The sequence below is a fragment of the Stegostoma tigrinum genome, chromosome 22 (assembly GCF_030684315.1).
Source record: "Stegostoma tigrinum isolate sSteTig4 chromosome 22, sSteTig4.hap1, whole genome shotgun sequence".
Classification (NCBI taxonomy): Eukaryota; Metazoa; Chordata; class Chondrichthyes; order Orectolobiformes; family Stegostomatidae; genus Stegostoma; species Stegostoma tigrinum.
Window position 1 is genome coordinate 55,986,498 of NC_081375.1, and position 26,556 is coordinate 56,013,053.

At 45.4% G+C, this 26,556-nt stretch overlaps 1 protein-coding gene across 2 annotated transcripts in view; it reads right to left on the reverse strand.

The window, feature by feature from the left end:
* Positions 1–26,556, reverse strand: part of xylt2 (xylosyltransferase II) — a 264,687-nt gene that overhangs the window by 18,767 nt on the left and 219,364 nt on the right. For both annotated transcript variants that reach the window (XM_048555300.2, XM_048555299.2), the window contains exon 9: positions 14,934–15,129. In XM_048555300.2, the coding sequence (XP_048411257.1) occupies positions 14,934–15,129 (196 nt within the window). The remainder of the gene's footprint in view (positions 1–14,933; positions 15,130–26,556) is intronic.

Genomic DNA, 26,556 nt, shown 5'->3' on the forward strand with positions numbered 1-26,556 from the left:
CCTCTGTCTGGATTTCTCATGTTACATGTGGTCACTGCAAGGCTGGTTGATCATCCTTCACATTAACCATCTTTTTCTTGGCTTTGGTGGGTGATTTAACAGCTAGATGCCTTACTTCTCACTAGCTCTTTGCATTTAAACCAGGCTGGGGCTGTCATAAATGCACATAGGCTTGTCTATAGCTGAAGTTCTGAAGAAAGGTAATACCCAAAACATTGACTTGTCCTTTCCTCCAGATGCTGCCTGGCTTACTGTGTTCTGCCAGTCTCTTATCTGTCTACCATAGATTCTAGCATCTGCAGTTTTTTTGTCTCTAACCAAGTTGTCTACACCATTCATTGGATTCTTCAGCGTCTAACAAACCATGGAGTGAGAGCATTTGGCTCAGAGGCAGAAACACTAATTACCCTGCCAGTGTTAAATCTAAACATATGCCTCATTACTAATTTGCTGACTGTTAGCACAGGTTTTCACTTAAAGTATTTACTCTCAAGCCTTTTTTTTGACTCTTGATTTCAAGTCCCCTTCGTCTTCTCTGATCCAAGTAATTAAGTTCTAGTTTTTTGAAGCATCTTTATAGTATATATTGTGATGCGTAGTGAGTGAGTCTATTAGTATGAACTGTGCCCAAACCAACATACCAATGAATTCATTATCACTTCATTGCTTTAATAGTCAATATCTCTGTGAGTTTTTTTTCCATTTCGTGACTTGCAGCTTTCAGTAGTATCTACATCCTCAGACCTCTTCTTTAAGTCTTCTCAGACCTCATCAAAGTTTTAAATAACGAAGATATATTTGCATTATTTGTTCATTTCAATAAAATCGAACACACTGTCACCCTTGCCTCGAATATGTAATTTGTTTGTCCCCCAAATTGCAATTAATAATAGATTCTGACTTCCAGTGACCGAAATGTAAACACAGAGTTTCATCTATAAGAAAAATATAACATTAAAAACAAAGTATTACATGCTCAGCTGGTGCTTAGTAAAGCTGTAACCTGTATTTGCACTAGAGATGCTAAGGTGTAGAACTGGATGAACACAGCAGGGAGAGCGGCATCAGGTGAGCACGAAAGCGGACGCTTCAGAAGTCCATACTCAAAACATCAGCTTTCCTGCTCCTCTAATGCTGCTTGGCCTGCTGTGTTCATCCCACTCTACACCTTGTTATCTCAGATTCTCCAGCATCTGCAGTTGCTACTATCTCTGAATCTATAATTGCACTTTCAGTTTTATGTGATCATTTTTTGCAATTAAAATATTTTGAATCAAGTTCTTTACTGTTTTGCTGTTGATGTGTTCATTGTAAGTACCTTTAGTACTTTCATTTGTTAACAGCAATCTTTTGTAAACTTAAATAAACAAGTAAACAAAATACAAAACTCATCTGCTACATCAGTCAATCTCTCTCAATGCTTTTTATATGCAGCAAAGCTTTATCTCAGTGATCCTGACTCCACATCAAGGATGGTGTGAAAAAATGTAAATGCCAAAACCGAGGTAGTTTGTTCTTTTTTGTCAGCTCTTCAGTGCTTTGTTACCTTTTAAATGTATATTCTGTAATTTAGAAACAAATCTAATGTGTTGCATGTTACTCAGAGATAGCACTTAGGACAAATAACATGGAATTCCTGCAATGTGGAAACAAGCCCTTCAGCCTAACAAGTCCACACTGAACCTCAGAGCATCCCACCCAGACCCATACGCCTACCACTATAACCCACCTAATCTACACATCTCTGTGGGAAATTTAGCATGGCCAATCCACCTAAACTGCAAATCCTTGGGCAGTGGGAGGAAACTGGAGCACCCAGAGGAAACGCACACAGACTCGGGGAGAATGTGCAAATTCCACACAGACAGTCACCCGAGGCTGGAATTGAACCCGGGTCCCTGGTGCTGTGAGGCAGCAGTGCTAACCACTGAGCCACTATGCCATTCCTATGGGATCAAAGGTTATGGGGAGAAACTATAATTAGACTATTGGGTTAGATGATCAGCCATGATTGTGAAGAATGTCAAAGCATGTTTGAAGGGCTGTATGGCCTCTTCCAGTTCCTACCTTCCATGTTTCTAAAATCAGTCTCTTCTCACTGTAAAAAAAATGATGTTACTACTCAGCAAGTATGACAGCATCTGTGGGGAGAGAAAATCTTTCAGGAGTCTGATGTTTTTATTATGACTGGGAAAATTTAAGAGACGTATTAGGTTTAAGCAAATGCATAGTCGGTGAAAGAGGAGAGAAAGAACAAAAGAGAAGACCTATTTCCGGGTTCAGGAGCTTTTTTTTAAGCAATCTTTTTGGGAAAGAGAAACTGCTTAACTTGAGCTTTCTTTATTTTTGAGTGCAACTTTATGGCTTTAGGGGCTCCTTTCTCCATTTGCCAACTATGTGATGCCAATTTATGAAAGAAAAGTTCCCATGAGTGAAATTGATCAGGTATTCTATTTTTGATGTTTCACTCCCAACTGAAATGAAGAGGGGATAGATTTGGTGATACTTGACAATGCCACTGTCCTTTCATCTCATGTCCTACATTTATTCCTAGTTCAAGTTTATGAGAAAGGACTCCTTTCTTTCCCCTCCATTGGCAAGAACACTACGGCATTCAACAATATTTGGATAACCTTAAACCCAGTTCTCATTGAGCCTGGGGCTCACCAGGCTAACTGGCACATTTGTACTGGGATTCTGGCTTTGGTTGTTGATTCTGACCCTGTATTCCAGCAGCCATAGCATGGCAGTCTTGTGGCAATACTATCATTTCACAAACCCGAAGAACCAGCAATTGAACTAAGATAAAATTTGTCTTAATTCTTTCTAAAACTTTATTCTTATCAATGCCTTCTATTATTAATACGGATGCTGTGATATGGCAACTTAAATACTTCTCACTTTTTTCTATATAAATCAAGTGACAATGAATGACTATTCTGTTCCATTCTAGTCCTTTTTCGTGTCTGTTCAAGTAGGATCAGAAAAATGCTGTGAAACTGAAATCAGTTTTTCAGAAGTAATTGAAGCAACATCTCTGGCATCATGTCCCAGTGTTGTAACATTTAAGACAACATGCACCATGTCTGCTGCATAGTTTCCCGGAAGTTGAAGACATGTTTTGTTAACATTTGATCCTTCTGCAATTTTCAAAGATCAAAGCTGCTGTTTGTCAAGGGAGTTATTCAGCTAGCAATGAACACAGAACTTAATCTTACACTATCTAACACAACCTGCTTTGATACAATACAGTCCCCTGCCCCACTCAAAAAAAAGAAACTTGAATGCGGAAGCAGCCAGACCCAGTTCCCTCAACAAGCTGCGTCTACCCCAGGAATAAGGCAACAAAATTTCAATCCCAATGATTCTGTCATGTCTAAGTGCCAAATCGACCTGCGTGTAATTTAAAATGGATTGACTGCTTTCTGTCAAAATTGGAGATGCTAGGACAATGGTAATTTTCTAAGTAGAAAAATGTGCATGAAGCTACAAGTGAAACCATGAAAACACGTTAGTGCGTTTCCAGCTACTCCTCTCACAATCCCAGGGATTGAGGACAATGCAGCCAAAAGTCACCGGCATGGCACAAGCAGAATGAGCCAGAGTAGCTATCCCTTGACCTCCAGTTATTGGTTCCCTCCCTTACTATTCTTCCATTCACAGATTCTGTTTTTAGAGGTGGAGTCAATCAACCAGCAAGCATTGGAGAGGCAATCTGTGATTACAGTAACAGCTAGCATCCATGGGATTTTTCATGCATATTTTGACTTCTCATGGGCTACGTGTAATATTTGGAGTCAATTTCCCTCTTTATTTTGGAATGAAGATGGTAAATGAGGTAAGGATTGACAGTATAATGGTACTGGGAAAAGAAATAAATAATATTTCAGATTGACTTTTCAACAGAGCCAGAGAAAGCTAAAGACATTGGCAGATTGGCTGAGTATTTTCAGCTTTATTTCAGATTTCTAGCACCTGTAGTACTTGTTCTTCTCTGGTTCATTTGTATTCTAGTACTTTAAGATATGAGCATAGACATAGAGTGAATTTAGGAGGAATGGTTAGTAAGTTTACAGATGACACCAGAATTAGTGGCATAGTCAACCGTGAAAATGGTTATCTAAGGTTACAAAGGGAGCTTGATCAATTGGGCCAATAGACTGAGGAGTGGCAGATGGAGATTAATTTGGATAAATGCGAGGTATTGTATTTTGGAAAAGTGAACAAGGGCAGGACGACTTATATTGTTAATGGTAGAGCCCTGGGTATTGTTAAACAGAGAGACCTAAGTGTTAAAGTACATAGTTCTTTGGAAATTGCATCACAGATAGACAGGGTGGTTATGAAGGTTTTAGCAAGCTTGCCTTCATTGCTCAGTGCAATGAGTGTAGAAACTGGGATGTCAAGTTGAGGTTGTACAGGACATCTGTGAGGCTACTTTTGAAGTATTGTGTACAGTTCTGGTCACCCTGTTATAGGAAGACTATCATTAATTTGGAGGATTGTCAGGAAAGATTTACCAGGATATTGGAGTAAAGATGATTTCCCTAGGGTGGGGAAATTGAAAAGAGGGGGCATATTTTTATGGCGACAAAAGAAAGATTTAAAGGAGATCTGAGGGGCAATGTTTTCACACAGAGGGTGGGTTGTATGTGGAATAAACTGCCACAGGAAGTGGTAAATGCAGGTCCAGTTAGAACATTTAAAAGACATTTAGATAGGCACACGAATAGGAATGGTTTAGATGGAAATGGGCCGAACACAGGCAAGCAGTATTTGTTTAGCTTGGGAAACCTGGTTGGTATCGACAAGTTGGACCGAAGAGTCTGTTTCTATGCTGTATGACTATATGACTCCATAACAAAAACGATAACCAAAGAGCTGCTTTTGGGATCAGATGTCAAATGGAAGTCCACTCTCCCTCCTCAGAAGGAAACAATCTAGTTGGTTGTAATTATTGTGCCATGATGACTTTGAGCAACTTCAAACTACTCCAGACCAAGCAAGGGGAACCATTGGCTAATTTGCTGACAGATCAAAAGATGTTGTCTGAAATATGGGAAGTGTTACATTGAAGTAGCAGAGAACCTTTATGAGGAATCATAGATATTGTCAACACAGAGAAAGAATCTTTGGCCCATCGCATCAATGACGTTCAAAAGCAACCACCTAACTGTTCTAATTCCGTTTTCCAGCACTTGGCCCATAACTTTGTGTGTCTTTGCATTGCAGGTGGACATCTAAATACTTCTGTTTCAACCACTCTTAGAGACACCGAGTTCCAGATTCCAACAATTTTCTGGGTAGAACGGTATTTTCTCTCCTTTAATCCTTCTGCCTCTTCCTTTAAATCTATACCCCCAGTCACTGATTCCTCCATCAAGGGGAAATGTGTCTTTGCCAAACCTATCTATGGCCTTCCTAATTTTATTCATCTCAACTACATCCCCTCTAAATCTCCACTGCTCTAAGGAAAACAACCCAGTCTCTCGACCCCAAGCCGCACCCCCAGCATGCATCCCTCAACCAGCCCAGTTCATCCCCTCCCCCCACTGCACCACACAACCAGCCCAGCTCTTCCCCCCCACCCACTGCATCCCAAAACCAGTCCAACCTGTCTCTGCCTCCCTAACCGGTTCTTCCTCTCACCCATCCCTTCCTCCCACCCCAAGCCGCACCCCCAGCTACCTACTAACCTCATCCCACCTCCTTGACCTGTCCGTCTTCCCTGGACTGACCTATCCCCTCCCTACCTCCCCACCTACACCCTCTCCACCTATCTTCTTTACTCTCCATCTTCGGTCCGCCTCCCCCTCTCTCCCTATTTATTCCAGTTCCCTCCCCCCATCCCCCTCTCTGATGAAGGGTCTAGGCCCGAAACGTCAGCTTTTGTGCTCCTGAGATGCTGCTTGGCCTGCTGTGTTCATCCAGCCTCACATTTTATTATCTTGGAATCTCCAGCATCTGCAGTTCCCATTATCTCTGATACTATTTTAACCTCACTGCGAAGCCTCTTCCAGGGATGCCTAACCTGAAGAAGTTACCCTCCTCCCTCCGGACCAACCTCAGGGAATCTCTCTCCCATTGCAACTCTCTTGTAATCTCTTCGGCCTTGAAACTGCTCGACCATGTCCTGAAGCAAACCAGGTACCACAGCCACATCACCTTTCTCAGCACCTGCCTACGGAACCAGATCATCCCCAAGGGACTACAGTCCACATTTCAGCCTTCCCAATTTGGCCCCAACCGTGACCACCTCTACACCCAGAATATTCAGACCCTTCAGAAGCGGTTCTCCCTGCGAGTCCTGAAACAGACACTCGCAGCCATGCGCCGGCACCTCCAGGCACTGCAATCCAGCCTGCCCCAGCTCAGAGCCTCCCTCTCCCAGACCTGCAAAGGACCCCTGCTGTTTTTTATCCTCCGCAGGATCCACAGACTGAACACCCAGTTCCACTCAGCTTTACTGGACACCAAAAATCGTAAGTACAACCAACTCACTGGCCCCTGCCACCCACAAGAGGATTCCTGCGCCTCCCAAATCCCGACTCTGTCCCTGCCCCTCCCCCACCATGCACCCGCCGCCATTGACCATGAGGACACGGCCGGAGACCCCACCGATGACGTCACATCGGCCTCCGCCGGCCACAGAACTTCCGGAACCGCTGCTGCAGTCACCACCTCCACGTCCAGGTACTACAGCCCACACACCACCCTCACCTCAGCTGCTGCCGCCCACCCCGAACCTCCCACCGCCGACGGAACCCCGCCCACGGTCGACGCCGACGGAACCCCGCCCACGGTCGACGCCGACGGAACCCCGCCCACGGTCGACGCCGACGGAACCCCGCCCACGGTCGACGCCGACGGAACCCCGCCCACGGCCGACGGAACCCCGCCCACGGCCGACGACATCATCGCTCCGCCCACAACCTCCACAGCCTGTAACCCCAGAGGAGACAGCCACCCTGAGCCCTGCCGAATCTTCACCATCCCCCCAGACCTCCCACTGACTGAGGACGAACGGTCAGTCCTGAGCAAGGGGCTCACCTTTGTCCCCCTACAACCACACATCAACGAATACCAGTCACGGTCGGACATAGAGCAGTTTTTCCGCCGTCTTCGCCTGCATGCCTACTTCTTCAACCGGGAACCCAACCCTCCTTCCACTGACCCCTTCACCCGCTTCCAACACAAGTCCTCCTCCTGGACACCACCCCCAGGCCTCCTACCCTCCCTCGACCTCTTCATCTCCAACTGCCGTCGAGACATTAACCGCCTCAACCTCTCCACCCCTCTCACCCACTCCAACCTCTCCCCCGCAGAACGGGCAGCCCTCCGCTCCCTCCGCTCCAACCCCAACCTCACCATCAAACCCGCAGACAAGGGTGGCGCAGTGGTAGTATGGCGTACTGACCTCTACATCGCCGAGGCCAGACGCCAACTCTCCGACACCACCTCCTACCGCCTCCTCGATCATGACCCCACACCCGAGCACCAAACCATCATCTCCAACACCATTCATGACCTCATCACCTCAGGGGACCTCCCACCCACAGCCTCCAACCTCATTGTTCCCCAACCCCGCACGGCCCGTTTCTATCTCCTTCCCAAAATCCACAAACCTGCCTGCCCTGGTCGACCCATCGTCTCAGCCTGCTCCTGCCCCACCGAACTCATCTCCACCTATCTGGACTCCATTTTCTCCCCTTTGGTCCAGGAACTCCCCACCTATGTCCGTGACACCACCCACGCCCTCCACCTCCTCCAGGACTTCCAATTCCCTGGCCCCCAACACCTCATATTCACCATGGACGTCCAGTCCCTGTACACCTGCATTCCGCATGGAGATGGCCTCAAGGCCCTCCGCTTCTTCCTGTCCCGCAGGCCCGACCAGGCCCCCTCCACCGACACTCTCATCCGCCTAGCGGAACTCGTCCTCACACTCAACAACTTCTCTTTTGACTCCTCCCACTTCCTACAGACTAAGGGGGTGGCCATGGGCACCCGCATGGGCCCCAGCTATGCCTGCCTCTTTGTAGGTTACGTGGAACAGTCCATCTTCCGCACCTACACAGGCCCCAAACCCCACCTCTTCCTCCGGTACATTGATGACTGTATCGGCGCCGCCTCTTGCTCCCCAGAGGAGCTCGAACAGTTCATCCACTTCACCAACACCTTCCACCCCAACCTTCAGTTCACCTGGGCCATCTCCAGCACATCCCTCACCTTCCTGGACCTCTCAGTCTCCATCTCAGGCAACCAGCTTGTAACTGATGTCCATTACAAGCCCACCGACTCCCACAGCTACCTAGAATACACCTCCTCCCACCCACCCTCCTGCAAAAATTCCATCCCCTATTCCCAATTCCTCCGCCTCCGCCGCATCTGCTCCCACGATAAGACATTCCACTCCCGCACATCCCAGATGTCCAAGTTCTTTAAGGACCGCAACTTCCCCCCCACGGTGATTGAGAACGCCCTTGACCGCGTCTCCCGCATTTCCCGCGACACATCCCTCACACCCCGCCCCCGCCACAACCGCCCCAAGAGGATCCCCCTCGTTCTCACACACCACCCTACCAACCTCCGGATACAACGCATTATCCTCCGACACTTCCGCCATTTACAATCCGACCCCACCACCCAAGACATTTTTCCATCCCCACCCCTGTCTGCTTTCCGGAGAGACCACTCTCTCCGTGACTCCCTTGTTCGCTCCACACTGCCCTCCAACCCCACCACACCCGGCACCTTCCCCTGCAACCGCAGGAAATGCTACACTTGTCCCCACACCTCCTCCCTCACCCCCATCCCAGGCCCCAAGATGACATTCCACATTAAGCAGAGGTTCACCTGCACATCTGCCAATGTGGTATACTGCATCCACTGTACCCGGTGCGGCTTTCTCTACATTGGGGAAACCAAGCGGAGGCTTGGGGACCGCTTTGCAGAACACCTCCGCTCAGTTCGCAACAAACAACTGCACCTCCCAGTCGCAAACCATTTCCACTCCCCCTCCCATTCTCTTGATGACATGTCCATCATGGGCCTCCTGCACTGCCACAATGATGCCACCCAAAGGTTGCAGGAACAGCAACTCATATTCCGCCTGGGAACCCTGCAGCCATATGGTATCAATGTGGACTTCACCAGTTTCAAAATCTCCCCTTCCCCCACTGCATCCCTCAACCAGCCCAGTTCATCCCCTCCCCCCACTGCACCACACAACCAGCCCAGCTCTTCCCCCCCACCCACTGCATCCCAAAACCAGTCCAACCTGTCTCTGCCTCCCTAACCGGTTCTTCCTCTCACCCATCCCTTCCTCCCACCCCAAGCCGCACCCCCAGCTACCTACTAACCTCATCCCACCTCCTTGACCTGTCCGTCTTCCCTGGACTGACCTATCCCCTCCCTACCTCCCCACCTACACCCTCTCCACCTATCTTCTTTACTCTCCATCTTCGGTCCGCCTCCCCCTCTCTCCCTATTTATTCCAGTTCCCTCCCCCCATCCCCCTCTCTGATGAAGGGTCTAGGCCCGAAACGTCAGCTTTTGTGCTCCTGAGATGCTGCTTGGCCTGCTGTGTTCATCCAGCCTCACATTTTATTATCTTGGAATCTCCAGCATCTGCAGTTCCCATTATCTCTCTCTCCGATCTCTCTTCAGATCTGAAACTCTCTGCCTGGCAAATTTCTTCTGCACCTTTTCCACTGCTATTATATCCCACCTACAATTTGGATTCCAGAACTCACGCATATTCTCACTGTCGCCTAACCAACAACTTATATATTTCTCGCATAACCTCCCTGTTCCTAAGCTCTTCAATAATAAAGGCAAGTATACCATATGCCATCTTAACCACTTACTCACCTGTCCTGATTACCTTTAAAGAACAGTTCCTCTGATCCTTGCTACTCACCAAGATCGTACCATTCATCACATATTCCCTTGCCTTAATTGTTCTGTCCAAATGTATCACCTCACATTTAAATGGTTTGAATTCCAATTGCCACTGATTACTGCATCTATATCCTCCTGTAGTCTCTTTACTATTTACTACCTCATTAATTTTTGAATTGTCTGCAAACATATCGATCAACCCTCAGTCAATACAGTGTGGAGCTGGAGGAACACAGCAGGTCAGGGAGCATCAGAGGAGCAGGAGAGTCGACGTTTTGGGCCACTTCATTGAGACTGAGGAGGGGGAAGGGAGCGGAGGAATAAATAGAAGGAATAAAAAGATGGAGGAGAGGAAGGGCTGGGAGAAAGTAGGTGATCAGTGGATGCAGGCAGGGGGTAGTGGGGTTGGTCAGTGGGAAGGGTGGGGTGGATAGGTGGGGAAGAAGATGAACAGGTCATGAAGATGGAGATGAGAGCTAGAGTTCGACATGGAATGAGGCCAGGGGTTGGGAGTTTTTGAAATTGGTAAATTCTATATTTAGGCCATCAGGATGTAGGCTCCCGAGGTGGAAAATAAGGGGTTGTTCCTCCAATTTGCAAGTGGCGTCGTTGTGGTACTGGAGGAGGCCCAGGATGCACATGTCATCAAGGGAGTGGAGGAGGAATTAAAACTGGTTAGCAACTGGAAGGTGTTGTTGATTATACTGTATGGAGCACAGATGTTCTGAACATCTGTCACTGAGTCTATGTTTGGTCTCACTGATGTAGAGAGGCCACACTGGAAGCAACGGATAGAGTAGACCAGATTGGAGGATGTACAGATAAACTCCTGTCAGCTATGGAAAGTTAGTCTTGGGCCTCGGGTGGAGATGAGAGGGAGGTGTAGGGGCATATGTAGCAACTCCTGCAGTTGCAGGGAAAGGTGCTTGGTGTGGTGGGATTGGTGGGAAGTGTGCAGAGAACAAGGGAGTCACAGAGTGAGTGGTTCCCTACAAAAGGCAGATAGGGATGGGGAGGGAAATATCAAACTGCAGGTGGTAGAAATGGTGGCGAATGATGCGCTGGATGTGGAGGTTGGTGGGTAATATGTGAGAACCAGGGGGACTCGGTCTTTATTTTGGTTGGGGGTAAGGCAGTTTGAGGGCAGAAGTGCAGGAAATGCAAGGGATGCGATTGAGGGCATTTTCGATCAAAGGAGGTGCAAGTTGCGGTCCTTGAAGCAGGAGGACATCTCAGATGTCCGGGAGTGGAACACTCCATCTTGGGAGCAGATGCAGCAGAAGCAAAGAAACTGGAAGTAAGGGACTGCATTCTTGCAGGAGGGTGGGTGAGAGGAGGTGTAGTCTAAGCAGCTGTGGGAGTCGGTAGGCTTGAAGTAGATGAAGGTGCTGAGATGGTTACCAGATATAGAGGGAGAGGTCCAGGAAGAGGAGAGAGGTATTGGAGGTGGTCAAGGTGAATTTGAGGTTGGGGTGAAAGGTGTCAGTAAAGTTGATGAACTGTTCAAGATCCTCGCGGGAGTACAAGGCAGCAACAAAATAGTCATCAATGTAGAGGAGGAAGAGGTAAAGGATGGCGCTGGTGTAACAGCAGGAGCGGGACTGTTCCATGTATTCTACGAACAGTCAGGCATAGCTCAAAGCCATACAGATGCCCATAGCCACCCCCTTAGTTTGTAGAAAGCAGAAGGAGTAAAGGAAAAATTGTTGAGGGTAAGGAGAAGTTCTATTCAGCGGATGAGGGTGTCAGTGGAGGGGGACTGGTTGGGCCTGCAGGACAGGAATAAATAGAGGGCTTTTAGGCCACCTTAATGAGGGATACACCTTTACAGGAACTGGACCTCCATGGTGAAGATGAGGTTTTGGGGGCTGGGTGGAGGTGAGAGGGAGGTGTGGGGGCATATGTAGCATCTCCTGCAGTTGCAGGGAAAGGTGCTGGGTGCAGGTAAAGGTTTTGGAGGAGGTGTAGGGTATGGGTAGTATCCCAAATGTAGGATTATAGTGTTCTGCGAATCTGTCACTGAGTCTATGTTTGGTCTCACCGATGTAGAGGAGGCCACAGTGGAAGCAACTGATACAGTTGACCAGGTTGGAGGATGTATGGATAAACTCCTGTTGGATATGGAAAGGGGAGTTCCTGGACCTTGGGGGAACAGACAGTGTCAAGGTACATGAAGATGAGTTCAGTGGGGCAGGATCAAGCAGAGACAATGGGTCGACTGGGGCAGTCAGTTTGTGGGTTTTGGGAAGGAGGTAGAACCAGGCAGTGCGAGGGTTGGGGAACAATGAGATTGGAGGCTGTGGGTGGGAGGTCTCCTGAGGTGAAAAGGTTATGGGTGGTCTGAGAGATGACGGTCTGGTGATCACGGGTGGGGTCATAATCGAAGGGGCAGTAGGAGGTGGTATCAGTGAGTTAATGCCTGGCCTTTGTGATGTAGAGGTCAGTGTGCCATACCACTACTGCGTCCCCATTATCCGTGGGTTTAACGGAGAGTTTGGGGTTGGAGCAGAGGAAGCGTAGGAGTGCGTGTTCTGATGAGGAGAGGCTGCAGTGAGTGAGGGGGTGGAGAGATTAAGGAGATTTATGTTGCATTGGCAGTTGGAGATAAAGAGGTAGAGGGAGGGTAGAATGCCCTGGGGTGGTGTCCAGGAGGCTGAGGTTTGTTGGAGGCATCTGCACCTGGGATATAATTCATCTGACCCCAGATGTTTATCTACTTTTAAGCTGCCGGACAATCTTCTTCTCTGTCAAAGTTCATTTCTGAAATTGTGTGACAGATCTTTGCCCCAATTTTTACACCCATATCATCCCTGTCACTGATGAATGCTACTTGCATCTTTTGTCTCTTTGTAGGCTTTACTCTTTCCTTTGTTACCCTTTTACCCTCAATGCACCTGTAAAACAAATTAGGATTTTCCCTTATTTTACCTTTTTATTCTTTCCTGTCCCCTTTTAGCTCTCCTAATCTCCCTCTATAGTCTTCTCTGGCACTGAAGAGAGAGATTTACCTGAAAGTAATTGCTCTCAGGACACTCTGGCCAAATCATATCTGATCTTACTAAAATCAGTCCTCCCCCCGTTGAGAATTTTGATCTCAGCCTATGCTTTTCCTTTTTGATAACAATTTTGAATCGAATGGAGTTATGATCACTTGTTCAGATGCCTGAAGTACGCAAATAGGACAACTATAAGGACTTTACCTTATCTCTAATCATAATGGATCTCCTTTGGAGTTTGATGTCAGTGTAAAGGGAACCTTACTTTGTAACTAACTTGTTGTCATAACTGCCCTGGAGTAATTGATTTGACAGTGTTGACAGAGCTTTACTTACCGAAGCATTAAACTGAATTATTCAACTTCCATGTACCTTGGAATATCAAGCTTTTTGTGATCATCAAAATATTGTGCTTATAACATGAATACTGTCTACAATAGCAAGAAAATAAAAGACTGCGATTAAAATTCCTTACTGTTTCAAGAGAAGGCAAGAAGTCTTTTTGAGAGAAGTATCCAGGGATTAAACAAAAGCAAACAAATTAATGTAAAGTACAGTAGACAGAGAGCTGAAATAAAAGCCAAATGTTTTGGAGAAACTCAGCAGACTGGCAGCATCTGTGGAGAGAGAAAAAACAGAAAATATGGCTCTTCTTCAAAATGCACTCTGCCAAGTACCCAGAAACAGATAACACTGCATGACTTTGCAGTAGACAAAGTAAGTTATGTGTCGTATCATATGTGATGAGAGACTGAATCATGAGAAATGTTATTATATATAATCTGACTTTATACTTAATATGGCTGTAACTTTCAGGGTTTTACTATTCTGAAGGATTTTTTAAAAAAACTAAGCATGACACTCCTTTTAAAACAGTGACTTAATTCAGCATGTCAGTAAGCAGGACCCCCTGGAGTGTGAATGGATGATTGTTCTACTGTGGTGGTTTATGACAGACAGGATAAAAATTGAAAGCCATTAGGTGGCTTTAAGTCTGGTACAATCAAGGTTTGATTTCAACCTAGAAAACTCAGACTGAAAAACTTCAACAAAAATAGAAGTTGCTGGAAAAGGTCAGCAGATCTGGCAGCATCTGTGAAGAGAAATCAGTGATAACATTTTGGGTCTAGTGACCCTTCCTCAGAACTGAGTGAAAACTTGGGCAGTTTTGTACGAAAGTCGACTGGGGTTAGAAGCAAATATAGATGAGTTCCTTGGATGGGGTATCGGGCAATTCAGGGATATATGGTTACCTCAGGAGAAAAAAAGTTTAGCTTTTGGAAGTTCTAGACTGGGAGCGTTTAGTTAGAAATCTGCAGATGATTAAATGCAGAGAAAGTTTGAGCTCCCAGCCTTGTGAGTATTCCTACCAAACAATTTCATAACTCACAAGTACAACTATGGAGAATAAGTTATGTCAAACTTTAAAGATTTGAGTAATTTCTCCAGATTTCTGTCTTTGCAATAGATAATGTCAGGCGGCTGGGTCAGACTTTGTTTTGTTATGTTTTCAGACCTTTTAAACTATGTTCTTTATTTTAATAGCTTGTTTGCTTTTATTTCTTTTGTGTAATAAACTTCTGGTCTGTTTCTAATGAAACACTTCAGCCTTGTGTGATGATATTTCAGTGATCGACTACCACATTAAGTATAATATTTAAAGTAATGATCTACGAGGCCAGATTTCATATTGAGATCTGACATGCCCAGTAGTGCCATCAGCTGGGATCATAACATGTGGTTTTCAATAATTAGTTGGAGGCTCTTAAAGAGAGAGATTCCACAAAGCTCTTTTAATGTACGGTATAGATTGTCTGTTTTTTTTGTACTCAAACATCAATACCTATGTTTAGTAGAAACATGCTATCATGTATTAACATATCATCCTAAAAAGTGTTGAATGTTGGGAACAATAAATACTCCGTTCCCAAGCTGCAACTGCCCTGATCTTGAAAGCATAATTTCACACAAACAAAGTGACAAATTAATAATGCAGCATCCGGTTGAACCCAAGTGCAGCTTAGGCATGGTTACCTCTAGGTTCTGGAGCCGGTTAAGTGCTGGGCCAACGTTTGCTAGTCGCAGCATGGGACGAGGTACCACCCAGCTCTCCAAGGTCTCCTTCTGACCTGTAGTCGCATTCTTAACTTGTTGCATCACTAAATAACCTTGGAACTGGTCGTCATAGAAGTAAAGATGAACAGAGAGAGTATGTCCCACAGGCTCAAACCTGAAAAAAAGTAAGTATTTTCAAAACATTTCCAAGGGTAAACAAGCTATATAATAAACCCTGGGTCTGAGTATCACTCAGCCTCCCTTCAGTGCATTTCAGTGTACTAACCATACTTAATTATTATAGATTAGGTACGGATAAAGTTGCCATAGTCCTACCAGACCAGAGGGCTTTTTTCTCATTAGAGAGAGATGAGGGTCACCATGCTAACACAGGTCATTGAGACTTTGCTGGCCCTCTGAAAGTGAAGTTTACTGAATGCTACTCCACAACCTTCTGTCCACAGCCCAGCACACAGTTCCTTTTCAGATAGTAATCCATCCCCTCTCGAAAGCATTGATTGAATCATTCTCCACCACACTCACAGGCAGCATGTTGCATATCCAAACTACTCATTACATGTAACCATTGCGTTGTTTGCCAATTATCTTTAACAGAGTCACATAGCACAGAAACAGACCCTTTGGTCCATCTTGTTTATGGCGACCAAACGCTGGCAAATGGAACCAGATTAACTTAATATATCTGGTTGGCATGGATGAGTTGGACTGAATGGTCTGCTTCCGTGCTGTATATCTCTATGACTTCCTGACCAGATATCCCAAACTGACCTTGTCACATTTGCCAGCATTTGGCCCATTTACCTCTAAACCCTTTCTATTCATATACACATCCAGATGACTTTTAAATGTTATTATACCCGCCTCCAGTTCGTCCCTCTGGCAGTTTGTTCCATTCGTGCACCACCCACCATGTGAAAAAGTTGCCCCTTAGATCGCGTTTTAAATCCTTCCCTTTTCACCTTAAACTATGTCCTCTAGTTTTGGACCCCCCTACCTTGGCAAAAGATCTTGTCTATTTATCCTACCCAGTCCCCTCATGATTTTATAAACCTCTTTAAGGTCACCCCTCAGGCCCCAAAGCTCCAGGAAATAAGCCCCAGCCTATACAGCTTCTCCCTCTAGCTCATATGCTTCAATCCCAACATCATCCATGTAAATCTTTTGTCTCACTCTGAAAAAACACCCAGGGAGAAACCGAACGCTATTTACAAACTACCTGCTGGAGGAAGCATCTTGACACCACGGTGGCAAAACCCCATGGCAAGAAAAGCAGGACAGGTCACATCCCTCAAAGGCAGTCTTGTCGCACACCAGCACATATAAATTCCTTGCCAAGACACACACCTTCCTGATCATATCACCATTCGTTCACTTTCGCAGGGTAAAAATCCTAGACCCCACCAACTCCCAACACCATTACAATATTGTGAGTATTCCTACACTCCACAAGAGCAGTGATTCAAAAAGGTAACTCCCCACCTCTTTCTCCAGGGCCTTCAGAAATGGCCTGGCCAGCAATGCACACATACCACGACTGAACTTTATAAAAATCCAATCGTACAGTTAGAATTGTCTTCTTCCAGGACTCGTGCAAGAGACATGTCCTTGGCCGAACCAATAAGCTTGTCCTGTGCCTGCCAGTCAGCAAACTAGTGTGGGAGCATTCTTCAGAACAGGAAGAACCATGTCTCTAAAATTTCATAAATTTCCTCAGATTTCACAAATATATATCGGCATCACAGTGACACAGTAGTTAGCACCGCCAGGAATCCGAGTTTGATTCCAGCCTCAGGCAAATCTGTGTGGAGTTTGCATATTCTCCCCAGTTGTGTGAAAGTTTCCTCCAGTTTCTTCCCATAGTCCAAAGATGTGCAGGTTATGTGGACTGGCCATGCAAAACTGTCTGGTGTCCAGGGATGTGCAGGCTAGGTGAATTAGCTATGTGAAATGCAGGCGTACAGATTCAGGATAGGGTCATTGGATGAGTCTGGATGGAATGCTCTTCAGAGGGTCAGTGTGGACTCGAATGGCTGAACGGTCTGCTTCCACACTGTACATACTCTAGTATATTGGATAACAATTTCTTCTGGTCCATTAATTGGATTGGACTTGTTTCCATTCCCATACTGAATGGATTCCTGTACTGGATGAAGGGTTAATATTTGGAGACTCTCGATCTTATTTGATTTTCATTCCCTTTCTTTCTGATGATTAACGAAGTGCTGCAGTGTGGAATATATAATTCAGTAAAAAGTGCCAGCAAGAATTCATCAAGGCTTTGTCACCACCTGTGCTTTCTTATTATCAATCCTTCAATAATTGGGAACCATTTCTCCCCACCTACTTAGCCCAGGCTGGTTTTGGTCTCTATTAAAACTGCTCTCTACTTTTTCCTCCAAGGAAAGCAGCCACAACTTCTCCAATCTAGCTGCGTAGTTAAATTTTCTAATCCAAGAAACCATAGTTGTAAATCTTTTCTGTACTCTCCAAGATGCTATTACATCGTTCCTGATGTTGGTGCCCAAAACTAGATGCAATAATCAAACTCAGTCATACAGTTACACAGCACAGAAACAGACCTTTCAGTCCAAATCATCCAAGATGGCAGCAGAGTAGGTGGTCTGAGCTTGGGACTCATCCAATTCTGTCGGATTTGTTTCTCTTTTTTCTTCTTTTCTGTTTAGCTCTTTCTTTTCTTTATCTTCTTCTCTTTTAAGTCTGATGAGTGGCAGCAACAACACCAGGATGAGCTGGACACAGCTCCACCCCAGCCCAGGGTCTCCCATCAAGCGTGAAGCAGGTCCCAGGCTGACTTGCCTAGCCTTGGCTCGAAGACTAGGCTGAGGGTTCAGATGCCTGAAGGAGGAGATATGATAGTGTTGGCACATCATGGCCGCCTGCCTAGTCACAGCAGTCTTGAATTGGATTGGCAGTCTTCTCCCAGTGTGGAGGTCTTGTCCCCAGTTGGATGTCTTCTTCATCTTTGACTTCCAGATTTTCCAGCAGCTTTGCAGGTAGTCTCATCCAGGAGTGGCGGTGTTGGCCCAGCGTGACAGTCTTCTTCGACGAAGGGTTCCAGCCAGTATTGTCCAGGAATGGCAGTCTCCTCCCAGTGTACTTTCAGGGTATTCTATTGTTCCTTAATTGGATTTCCCTGAGCTCAGGGGCTGCTAACTGAACTGTGATGGACCTGGTCTTAATTTTACTTTTTTTATTAATCTGTACGATTTCGATCACTGATGTGGGTGCTATGGTGGGGTGACTTAGAAAACTTCTCTCTGTATGTTTCATGTAAAAGTACACGTGACAATACTTTTTATGCTAGTTTATTATTCGACCATACCTACTAGCTCTCCCAGGCTAAACTTGTCCCATTTGCCTGCAGAGATAGTAGGATTTTTTTCTGAAGAAAGGACTCGACCCGAAATGTCAAACTTTCCTGCTCCTCTGATGCTGCTTGGCCTGCTGTGTTTATCCAGCTTCACACCATGTTCCCATTTGCCTGCACTTAGCCTATATCCCTTTAAACCTTTCCTATTCATGTACCTGTCCAAATGTCTTTTAAATGTTATAACTAACTTGCATCGACCACTTCCTCTGGTTCATTCCATATACACACCAACCTTTGTGTGAAGAAGTTGCCCATCAGGTCCCTTTTAAATCTTACCTCCGCCCCCACCTTAAACCTGTGCTCTCTACTTCAATATTTTGTACAATTTAACATACCTATTTGCTAAATAAAAACTGAAATAACTGCAGATGCTGTAAATCAACAAAGACAAAGTTGCTGGAAAAGGTCAACAGTCTGGCAGCATCCGTGAAGGAAAAAACACAGTTAACATTTTGGGTCCAGTGACCCTGCCTCAGAACTGACAGTGGCCTCACAATCTCATCTGCTCTAAGGAATACAACCCCAGTCAATTTAATCTCGTCATAACTAAAATTCTCCGGCCCAGGAAACATCCTGGGAAATTTCCTCAGCATCATCTCCAGTGCAATCACATTAGTCATACTGTGTGCGTGCGTGTGTGTGTAGCAGTCAACAGTAGCTGGAAAGACACAGAGAACAGCAGTGTGGCAGACAAAGGTGTGGATAATGGTGAGCCAGGGAGAAAGGAAAACTGCGAATGGGGATCATTAGTGACTATGATGAAAGCAACCCATGTGATGGCAAGGTCTGGGATGTGGGAGTGAATAAAGGACTTGAAAGAAGGTGCTCAAGCCCTTAAGTTGATTAACTTAATACTGACTCTTGAAAGCAGCAGGGTCCCCAAGTGGAAAATGAAGTGCTGTTTTTCCTGCTTCTTCTGAGTTTCACTGGAGCACTGCAGCAGGCCCTAGAGAAAAATGTTAGTCAAACCAAATGGTGATGTATTGAAGTAGCAGGCAACAGAAAGTTCAGGGCCATTTTCTGCAGACAGAATGCAGATATTCCACAAGCAGTCGCCCATTCTCTGCTCATCTCTCCAATGTACAGGACACTACTTTGTGGGCAGTCAATATTAGATTATTCGCTGTTAAACTAGATTGAACGAGATACAAGTCAATTGGTGCTTCATCTGGAAGGTGTGACTGGTTCCTTCGATAGTGAGGAGGCAGGTAATAAACGGGCTGGCATTATACCCTCTGCAACTGCATGGGAAGGTGCTGTGGGGTTACAGGGAGGCGTTCAGGGTGGAGTGGGAGGGAACCAGAGAGTACCCAGAGAGAATAGTCCTGCAAAATGCTGACGAGGCAGGGGAGGGGAATATGTGGCTGGTGGTGACATCCTGCTGGAGGGGGTAGAAATTGCAGCTTTATGATCCTTTGGATGTGGATGCTGGTGGCATGGAAAGAGAGTGACAGTCCAGTATTATCTCCCTGCCCTTCAATCTTATGCCTTAGCTAATAAAGGCAAGTATACCTTATGCCTTTTTAACACTTTATCTACGAGAACCTTTACCTTAAGGGACTGATATACGTGCACACCAAAGTCCTCTGATACTTGGTGCTTCTCAAGAGTCCTATTAGTAATCACATATTCCCTTCTTTTGTTTGTTCTGCCTAAATGCATCACTTCACATTTATCTGGACTGAAATCCATTTGCTACTGATCGGCCCATCTGACAAGACCATCAACAACCTCCTCTAATCTAAGGCTGTTCTTCTTGCTACTTACCATTCCTCTGATATTCACATCATCCGCAAACCATACAATCCTCTTTTATTCAAGTCAAATTTCCTGACATGTATTAGAAACAGTAGGGGACTGAACTCTGATCCCTGTAGGACCCTAGCAGCTTCTTGTTTGGAGCAGCAGGACTATGAGCCAGGGTGCGACAGCAAGGTAAGGTTTTTTTTGCCTTATAAAAACTCACCTCGTGCAGCAGCAGCCTTCTTGTTTAGAGCAGCAGGAATGCGAGCCAAGGTGCCGACAGGAAGGTAAGGTGGGACCTGCACAGTAAGGACAGGTTGTACCTGAACTGGAAAGGCACAAATATCCTGGGAGGGACCGCCTCCCCCTCTCTCCCTATTTATTCCAGAACCCTCACCCCATCCCCCTCTCTGACGAAGGGTCTAGGCCCGAAACGTCAGCTTTTGTGCTCCTGAGATGCTGCTTGGCCTGCTGTGTTCATCCAGCCTCACATTTTGTTGTCTTGGATTCTCCAGCATCTGCAGTTCCCATTATCTCTAATATCCTGGGAGGGAGGACTGCTCGAGCTGTATGGGATGGTTTCAATTAGACTGGCGGGGGGTGGGGGATTGTTTTTATAACACAGAGAATGAGGTATTCAGCCTTCGAACAGACACAAGGGGGAATGAGGTTGTTAAGAAAGAAATGCGGTCGATGGAGCATAATTGTGGACACAGAGACGGTTTGAGGTGTGTACACTTCAATGCTAGAAGTATCAGAAATAAGGCAGATGAACTTAGAGCATGGGTCAGTGCTTGGAACTACGAAGTTGTGGCCATTACAGAAACTTGGGTAACTCAGGGAGTAGGGTCTAGAAGAAGGGCCCTGACCCGAAACGTCAGCTTTCCTGCTCCTCGGATGCTGCTTGGCCTGCTGTGTTCATTTAGCTCTACACTCAAATTCTCCAGCATCGGCAGTTCCTACTATGTCTCTAACTCAGGGAGAGGAATGTTTGTTGGAAGTTCCGGGATTCAGACGCTTTGAAAGAAAAAGGGAGGGTAGAAAAAGAGGCGGGGAATGGCATTGCTAGTCAGTGCTAGTATAGCAGCTACTGAAAGGCAGTTCAAGAATGACATGTCTAGAGAGTCCGTTTGGTTTGAGGTCCAGAACAAGAAAGGAACAGGCACTTTATTGGGACCCCGTAATAGTTGCAGAGAAGTGGAGGAGCGGATTAGAAGGCAGATACTGGAAAGGTACAGAAATCACAGGGTTGTAGTCATGGGTGACTTCAACTTTTCAAATATTGATTGGAAATTTTTTAGCTCTAAATGTTGGGACGGAGCAGATTTTGTCCATTCTGTTCAGCAAGGATTCCTGACACAGTACGTAGATAGACCAACACGACGAGAGGCCCCTTTGGATTTGGTGCTTGGCAATGAACCAGGCCAAGTTCGAACTGCTGGGAGGAGACAATTTTGGCAGTAGCAATCATAAGTCTTTTTACAACAGCCACGGTAAAGAATAGGTACATACGGCAGGGTAAGGCTGAGGATTGGGGGAAGGGTAATTACAATTGTCTTAGGCAAGAACTGGGTATTGTAAAATGGGAAGAGCTGCTGTCAGGGAAGAGCACTATTGAAACACCTGCATTCCGTATAGAGATGGCCTCAAGGCCCTCCGCTTCTTCCTGTCCCGCAGGCCCGACCAGTCCCCCTCCACCGACACTCTCATCCGCCTAGCTGAACTCGTCCTCACCCTCAACAACTTCTCTTTTGACTCCTCCCACTTCCTACAGACTAAGGGGGTGGCCATGGGCACCCGCATGGGCCCCAGCTATGCCTGCCTCTTTGTAGGTTACGTGGAACAGTCCCTCTTCCACACCTACACAGGCCCCAAACCCCACCTCTTCCTCCGGTACATTGATGACTGTATCGGCGCCGCCTCTTGCTCCCCAGAGGAGCTCGAACAGTTCATCCACTTCACCAACACCTTCCACCCCAACCTTCAGTTCACCTGGGCCATCTCCAGCACATCCCTCACCTTCCTGGACCTCTCAGTTTCCATCTCAGGCAACCAGCTTGTAACTGATGTCCATTTCAAGCCCACCGACTCCCGGGGAGGGCTGATCAAGGATTGTAAAGGGAATTTGTGCACAGAGCCTAAAGAGATAGGAGAGGTCCTTAATGTATACTTTTCTTTGGTATTTACAACTTAGGGGGACCTAATTGTAGGGGAGGACAGTGTGAAACAGGCTGGTAGGCTAGAGATGGTGGATGTTAGTAAGGAAGATATATGAGGAATTTTGAGGAACCTGAAGATAGATAAGTCCCCCAGGCCTGATGGGATTTATCCAGGGATTCTATGGGAAGCGAGGGAAGAGATCGCAGGGACTTTGGCGACGATCTTTTCGTCCTCACTGTCCACAAGTACAGTGCTGGAAGATTGGAGAGAGGCAAACGTCATTCCCATGTCCAAAAAAAGGGAATAGGGATAACCCCGGATATTACAGGCCAGTTAGTCTCATGTCAGTGGTGGGCAAATTATTGGAAAGAGCTCTGAGAGATAGGATTTATGACAATTTGGATAGGCACAGTTTGATTTGTGATAGTGAGCATGGATTTGTGAGGTGTAAATCATGTCTCACAAATCTTAATGAATTCTTTGAAGAGGTGACCAAACACGTGGATGAAGGTAGAGCAGCGGATGTGGTATACATGGATTAAGTAAGGCGTTTGATAAGGTTCCCATGGAGGTTCATGCAGAAGGTAAGGAGGCATGGGATGGGGGAAATGTGGCAGATTAGATTCAGAATTGGCTGACCTTTAGAAGACAGAAAATATTCAACATGGTGCTCAGTTACGAGTGGTGTACCACAAGGATCTGTTCTGGGTCCTCTTCTATTTGTGATTTTTGTGAATGATTTGGATGAAGGAGTGGAAGGGTGGATTAGTAAGTTTACGGATGATACAAAGGTGGATCATGTTGTGGATAGTGCAGAGAGCTGTTCTAGATTACAAAGGGACATTGATAGGATGAAGAGCTGGGCTGAGAAGTGGCAGATGGAGTTTAACCCTGAAATGTGTGAGGTGTTTCGTGCTGGAAGGACAAACATGAAAGCAGAATACAGGGTTAATGGAAAAATTCTTGGCAGTGTGGAGGAGCAGAGGAATCTTGGGGTTCATGTCCACAGTTCGCTGAAAGCTGCCACCCAGGTGGATAGAGTTGTTAAGAAGGAGTATGGTGTTTGGCTTTCATTAATAGAGGGACTGAGTTCAAGAGCCATGCTCCAGCTATACAAAGCCTGGATTAGGGTAAAAGTTAAGCACAACATCATGGGCCGAAGGGCCTGTACTGTGCTGTACTGTTCTATGTCCAGACACAGGCTTGCAGTAAAAATACTCGACTATCACACTCTGCATCTTGTCACTCAGCCAATTCTGATCTAACTGGTCAAATTTCCCTGAATGCCATGTTATCAGTGGACCGTGAGGGACTTTATGAAAAGCTTGCCGAAGTCCAAGTAAACAATGTTGAATCATATCCCTCACCTACACTCCTGGTTACCTGTGCAAACAATTTAATCAAATTGGACAGGCATAACCTCCCCTTTACAGACCATGCTGAATGTTCTTGATTAATCCCTGCCTCTCCAAATGCAGATGAATTCTGTCCCTCAGAATTGCTTCCAAAAGATTCCTCCACACCAAAGTTAGATCAATTAGCCTATATTTTCCTGGTTTGTCCTTTACTCTATTCCTGAATAATGGCTCCACACTGGCTGTCCTCCAGTCCTCTGACACCTCTCCTGTAGCCAAAAATGAACTGAACACTTTTACAAGTGCCCCAGCTACTTCCTCCCTTGCCTCATTCAACAACCTGGGATACATTTCATCTGGCCCTGGAAATGTAATTATTTTTAAGACTACCAGCCCACTTAGAACCTCCTCTCAATAACATGCCTCATCCCTGATTTCTACATCCACGCCATACCTTGCACTAGTGAACACCAATGCAAAGTATTCATTTAGAACCCTATCAACAACCCCTAGTTCCATGCACAAATAACCACTGTGGCCCTTATTAGACCCTAGTCTTTCCAGAGTTATTCTTTGTTCATATACTCATAAACTAATTTTAGGATTTTCCTTTAATTTACCTGCCTTTATCCTTCAATGCCCCTTTTTGGTCTCCTAATTTCTTTGCTATATGCCATAAGCTTCCCTTTTTCTCTTTTTCCAAGTCTGTTATTCACTTAATATCCATGACTCTCAGGATATGTTGGTTGCACCCTTTGAAGTTATCAGAATATGTCAGCCCTTTGGTCTCCTGATGTCCTTCCTGAATGCGTTCCAATGCACTGATATAGATTTACCTAAAAGTATTTGCTCCCAAACCACTCTGACTGAATCATATTTGATCTTTTCTTACTATCGCTATCATATCTTTAGAAATACCGGTAATTATCATTCCTTTTCTATTTCTGTGTTTTTGTTTGTGAACTGAAATGAGAAAAGGGTTGTTTCAAAAAGGCAAGGATAGTGGAAAGGATTGCTGTGCTTTTTTAAAAGTGAGTTACGTGACAATCACTGTAAGTGCTGCCTACATCGTTGTTTGCCCAATCAGTAGGGTGACAATCTAGCTGCAGATGAGCTCAAGCCAAGGCTATATACAAATTGTCAACAAGTTGTTGATTAGTCTGGGGAATGGTGATCTATTGTTAATAGTAAAAGCCTCATGCCTGTCAAAAACTACGTAGTTTGGTCCTAGGTCATAAGTAGGTTAGACATGTGAATGTTTGGGGAAAAAGCTATTGGGCCTCTAGAAATCAAAGGTGCTATTCTTTTCTCTGCAGTAAAGCACATTGAGTGGGAAGAAAGTTGATTTATGTCCCCTTATCAGTTGCTGTAAGCTGTGGCTTTTAACTAATTAGTGAGAGATATTTGACTGATCTAGTTCTTTATGCCTCCTGCAAACAAGTGCAAGTACGTGGAGAAGGAAGATTGAGGAACAGCCTTAAACCTAAAGAATAATCTCAGCAAACCCTGTGGGCAGGGATCACTAAACTGGCTTCTCAATTTTTCCCTCCGCCTATACTAACCAGGTTTCTTGCGTCTGTCTGTGTCATTCTGCATGTGTGTATGGAGGGGGAGGGGGAGACATTCATAATGGAGTTAGAACTATGTTTTTAGTTCATAACCGTTTAACTTTCGCTAGAATCTTTTTATTTGTATTAAACAGTCATTCTGATTAAGTGTTGGATTCTGATTAAGTGTTGGATCCTGATCTGTGTTTCAGTCAACTTGGTCTTTTGTGTTAAGTCTGGGAATTTCTGGGATTTCCAGTGAGATAAGGCACATTTATTTACCTGTTTTCTCAACCGGTTCTACCACCTTCAATGATTCATGTATCAGTTGTTCACGTACCCACTATGTGTCGTACCCTTTGTTTTATACTGTCTTTTAACATTCATCCTAAATTTCTTCAAATTTCAAACTTCTCTGCATTAAGTTTCACTTGCCACTCTTCTGCCCATTCACCAATCCTTCGAAGTTCTATTGTCTGTAAATTTTGAAAGTGTGCCTTCTACACCAAACCCAAGGTTGTTAATAAATATCAAGAATATTAGGCGTCCTGAAATTGACTGCTGAGAAGCATAATTAGAAGACTTCCTCCATTCTGAAACAAATCACAAGTCTCTATTTATTATTTACATCAATGATCTAGGTGTGAGTGTACAAGGCACGATTAGTAACTTTGTGGATGGTACAATATTAGGTGGTATCATTGATTATGAGGAAGGTTATCAAAATTAGAGAGGGATTTTGATTAGATGGGGAAACGAGCTGAGAATTGGCAAATGCAATTCAATACAGATAAGTGTGAGACGTTGCACTTTGGAAAGTCAAAACAAGGTAGGATTTATTAGGTGAATGGTAAGGTTCTGAAAAGTGCTGTGCAACAGAGGGATCCCGGAATACACGAACATAGTTCGTTGAAAGCGGCATCACAAGTGGACAGGATGGTGAAGAAGGCATTTCTTCGGTTGAGGAATTGAATATAGGGGTTAGGATGTTATGTCACAGTTGTGTAAATCATTGGTGAGGCCGCACTTGGCATACTGTGTACACTTATGGTCACCCTTTTATAGGAAAGACATAATTAAGCTGCAAAGTGTGCAAAGTTTTACTAGGGCACTGCCAGGACTAGTAGGCCTGAGTTATAGGGAGAGGTTGGCCAGGATAGGACCTTATTTCTTGGAACATAAGAGAATGAGGAAAGGTCACCGGACCCGAAATGTTAACTCTGTTTTCTCCTCCACAGATGCTGCCACAGCTGCTGAGCTTTACCAGCAATTTTGTTTTTGTGTTGAGAATGAGGGGTGACTTTATTGAGGTGTATAAAAACATGAGAGGCATGGATAGGATGAATGCATATACTCATTTTCCCAGGGATGGGGATTTGAAAACT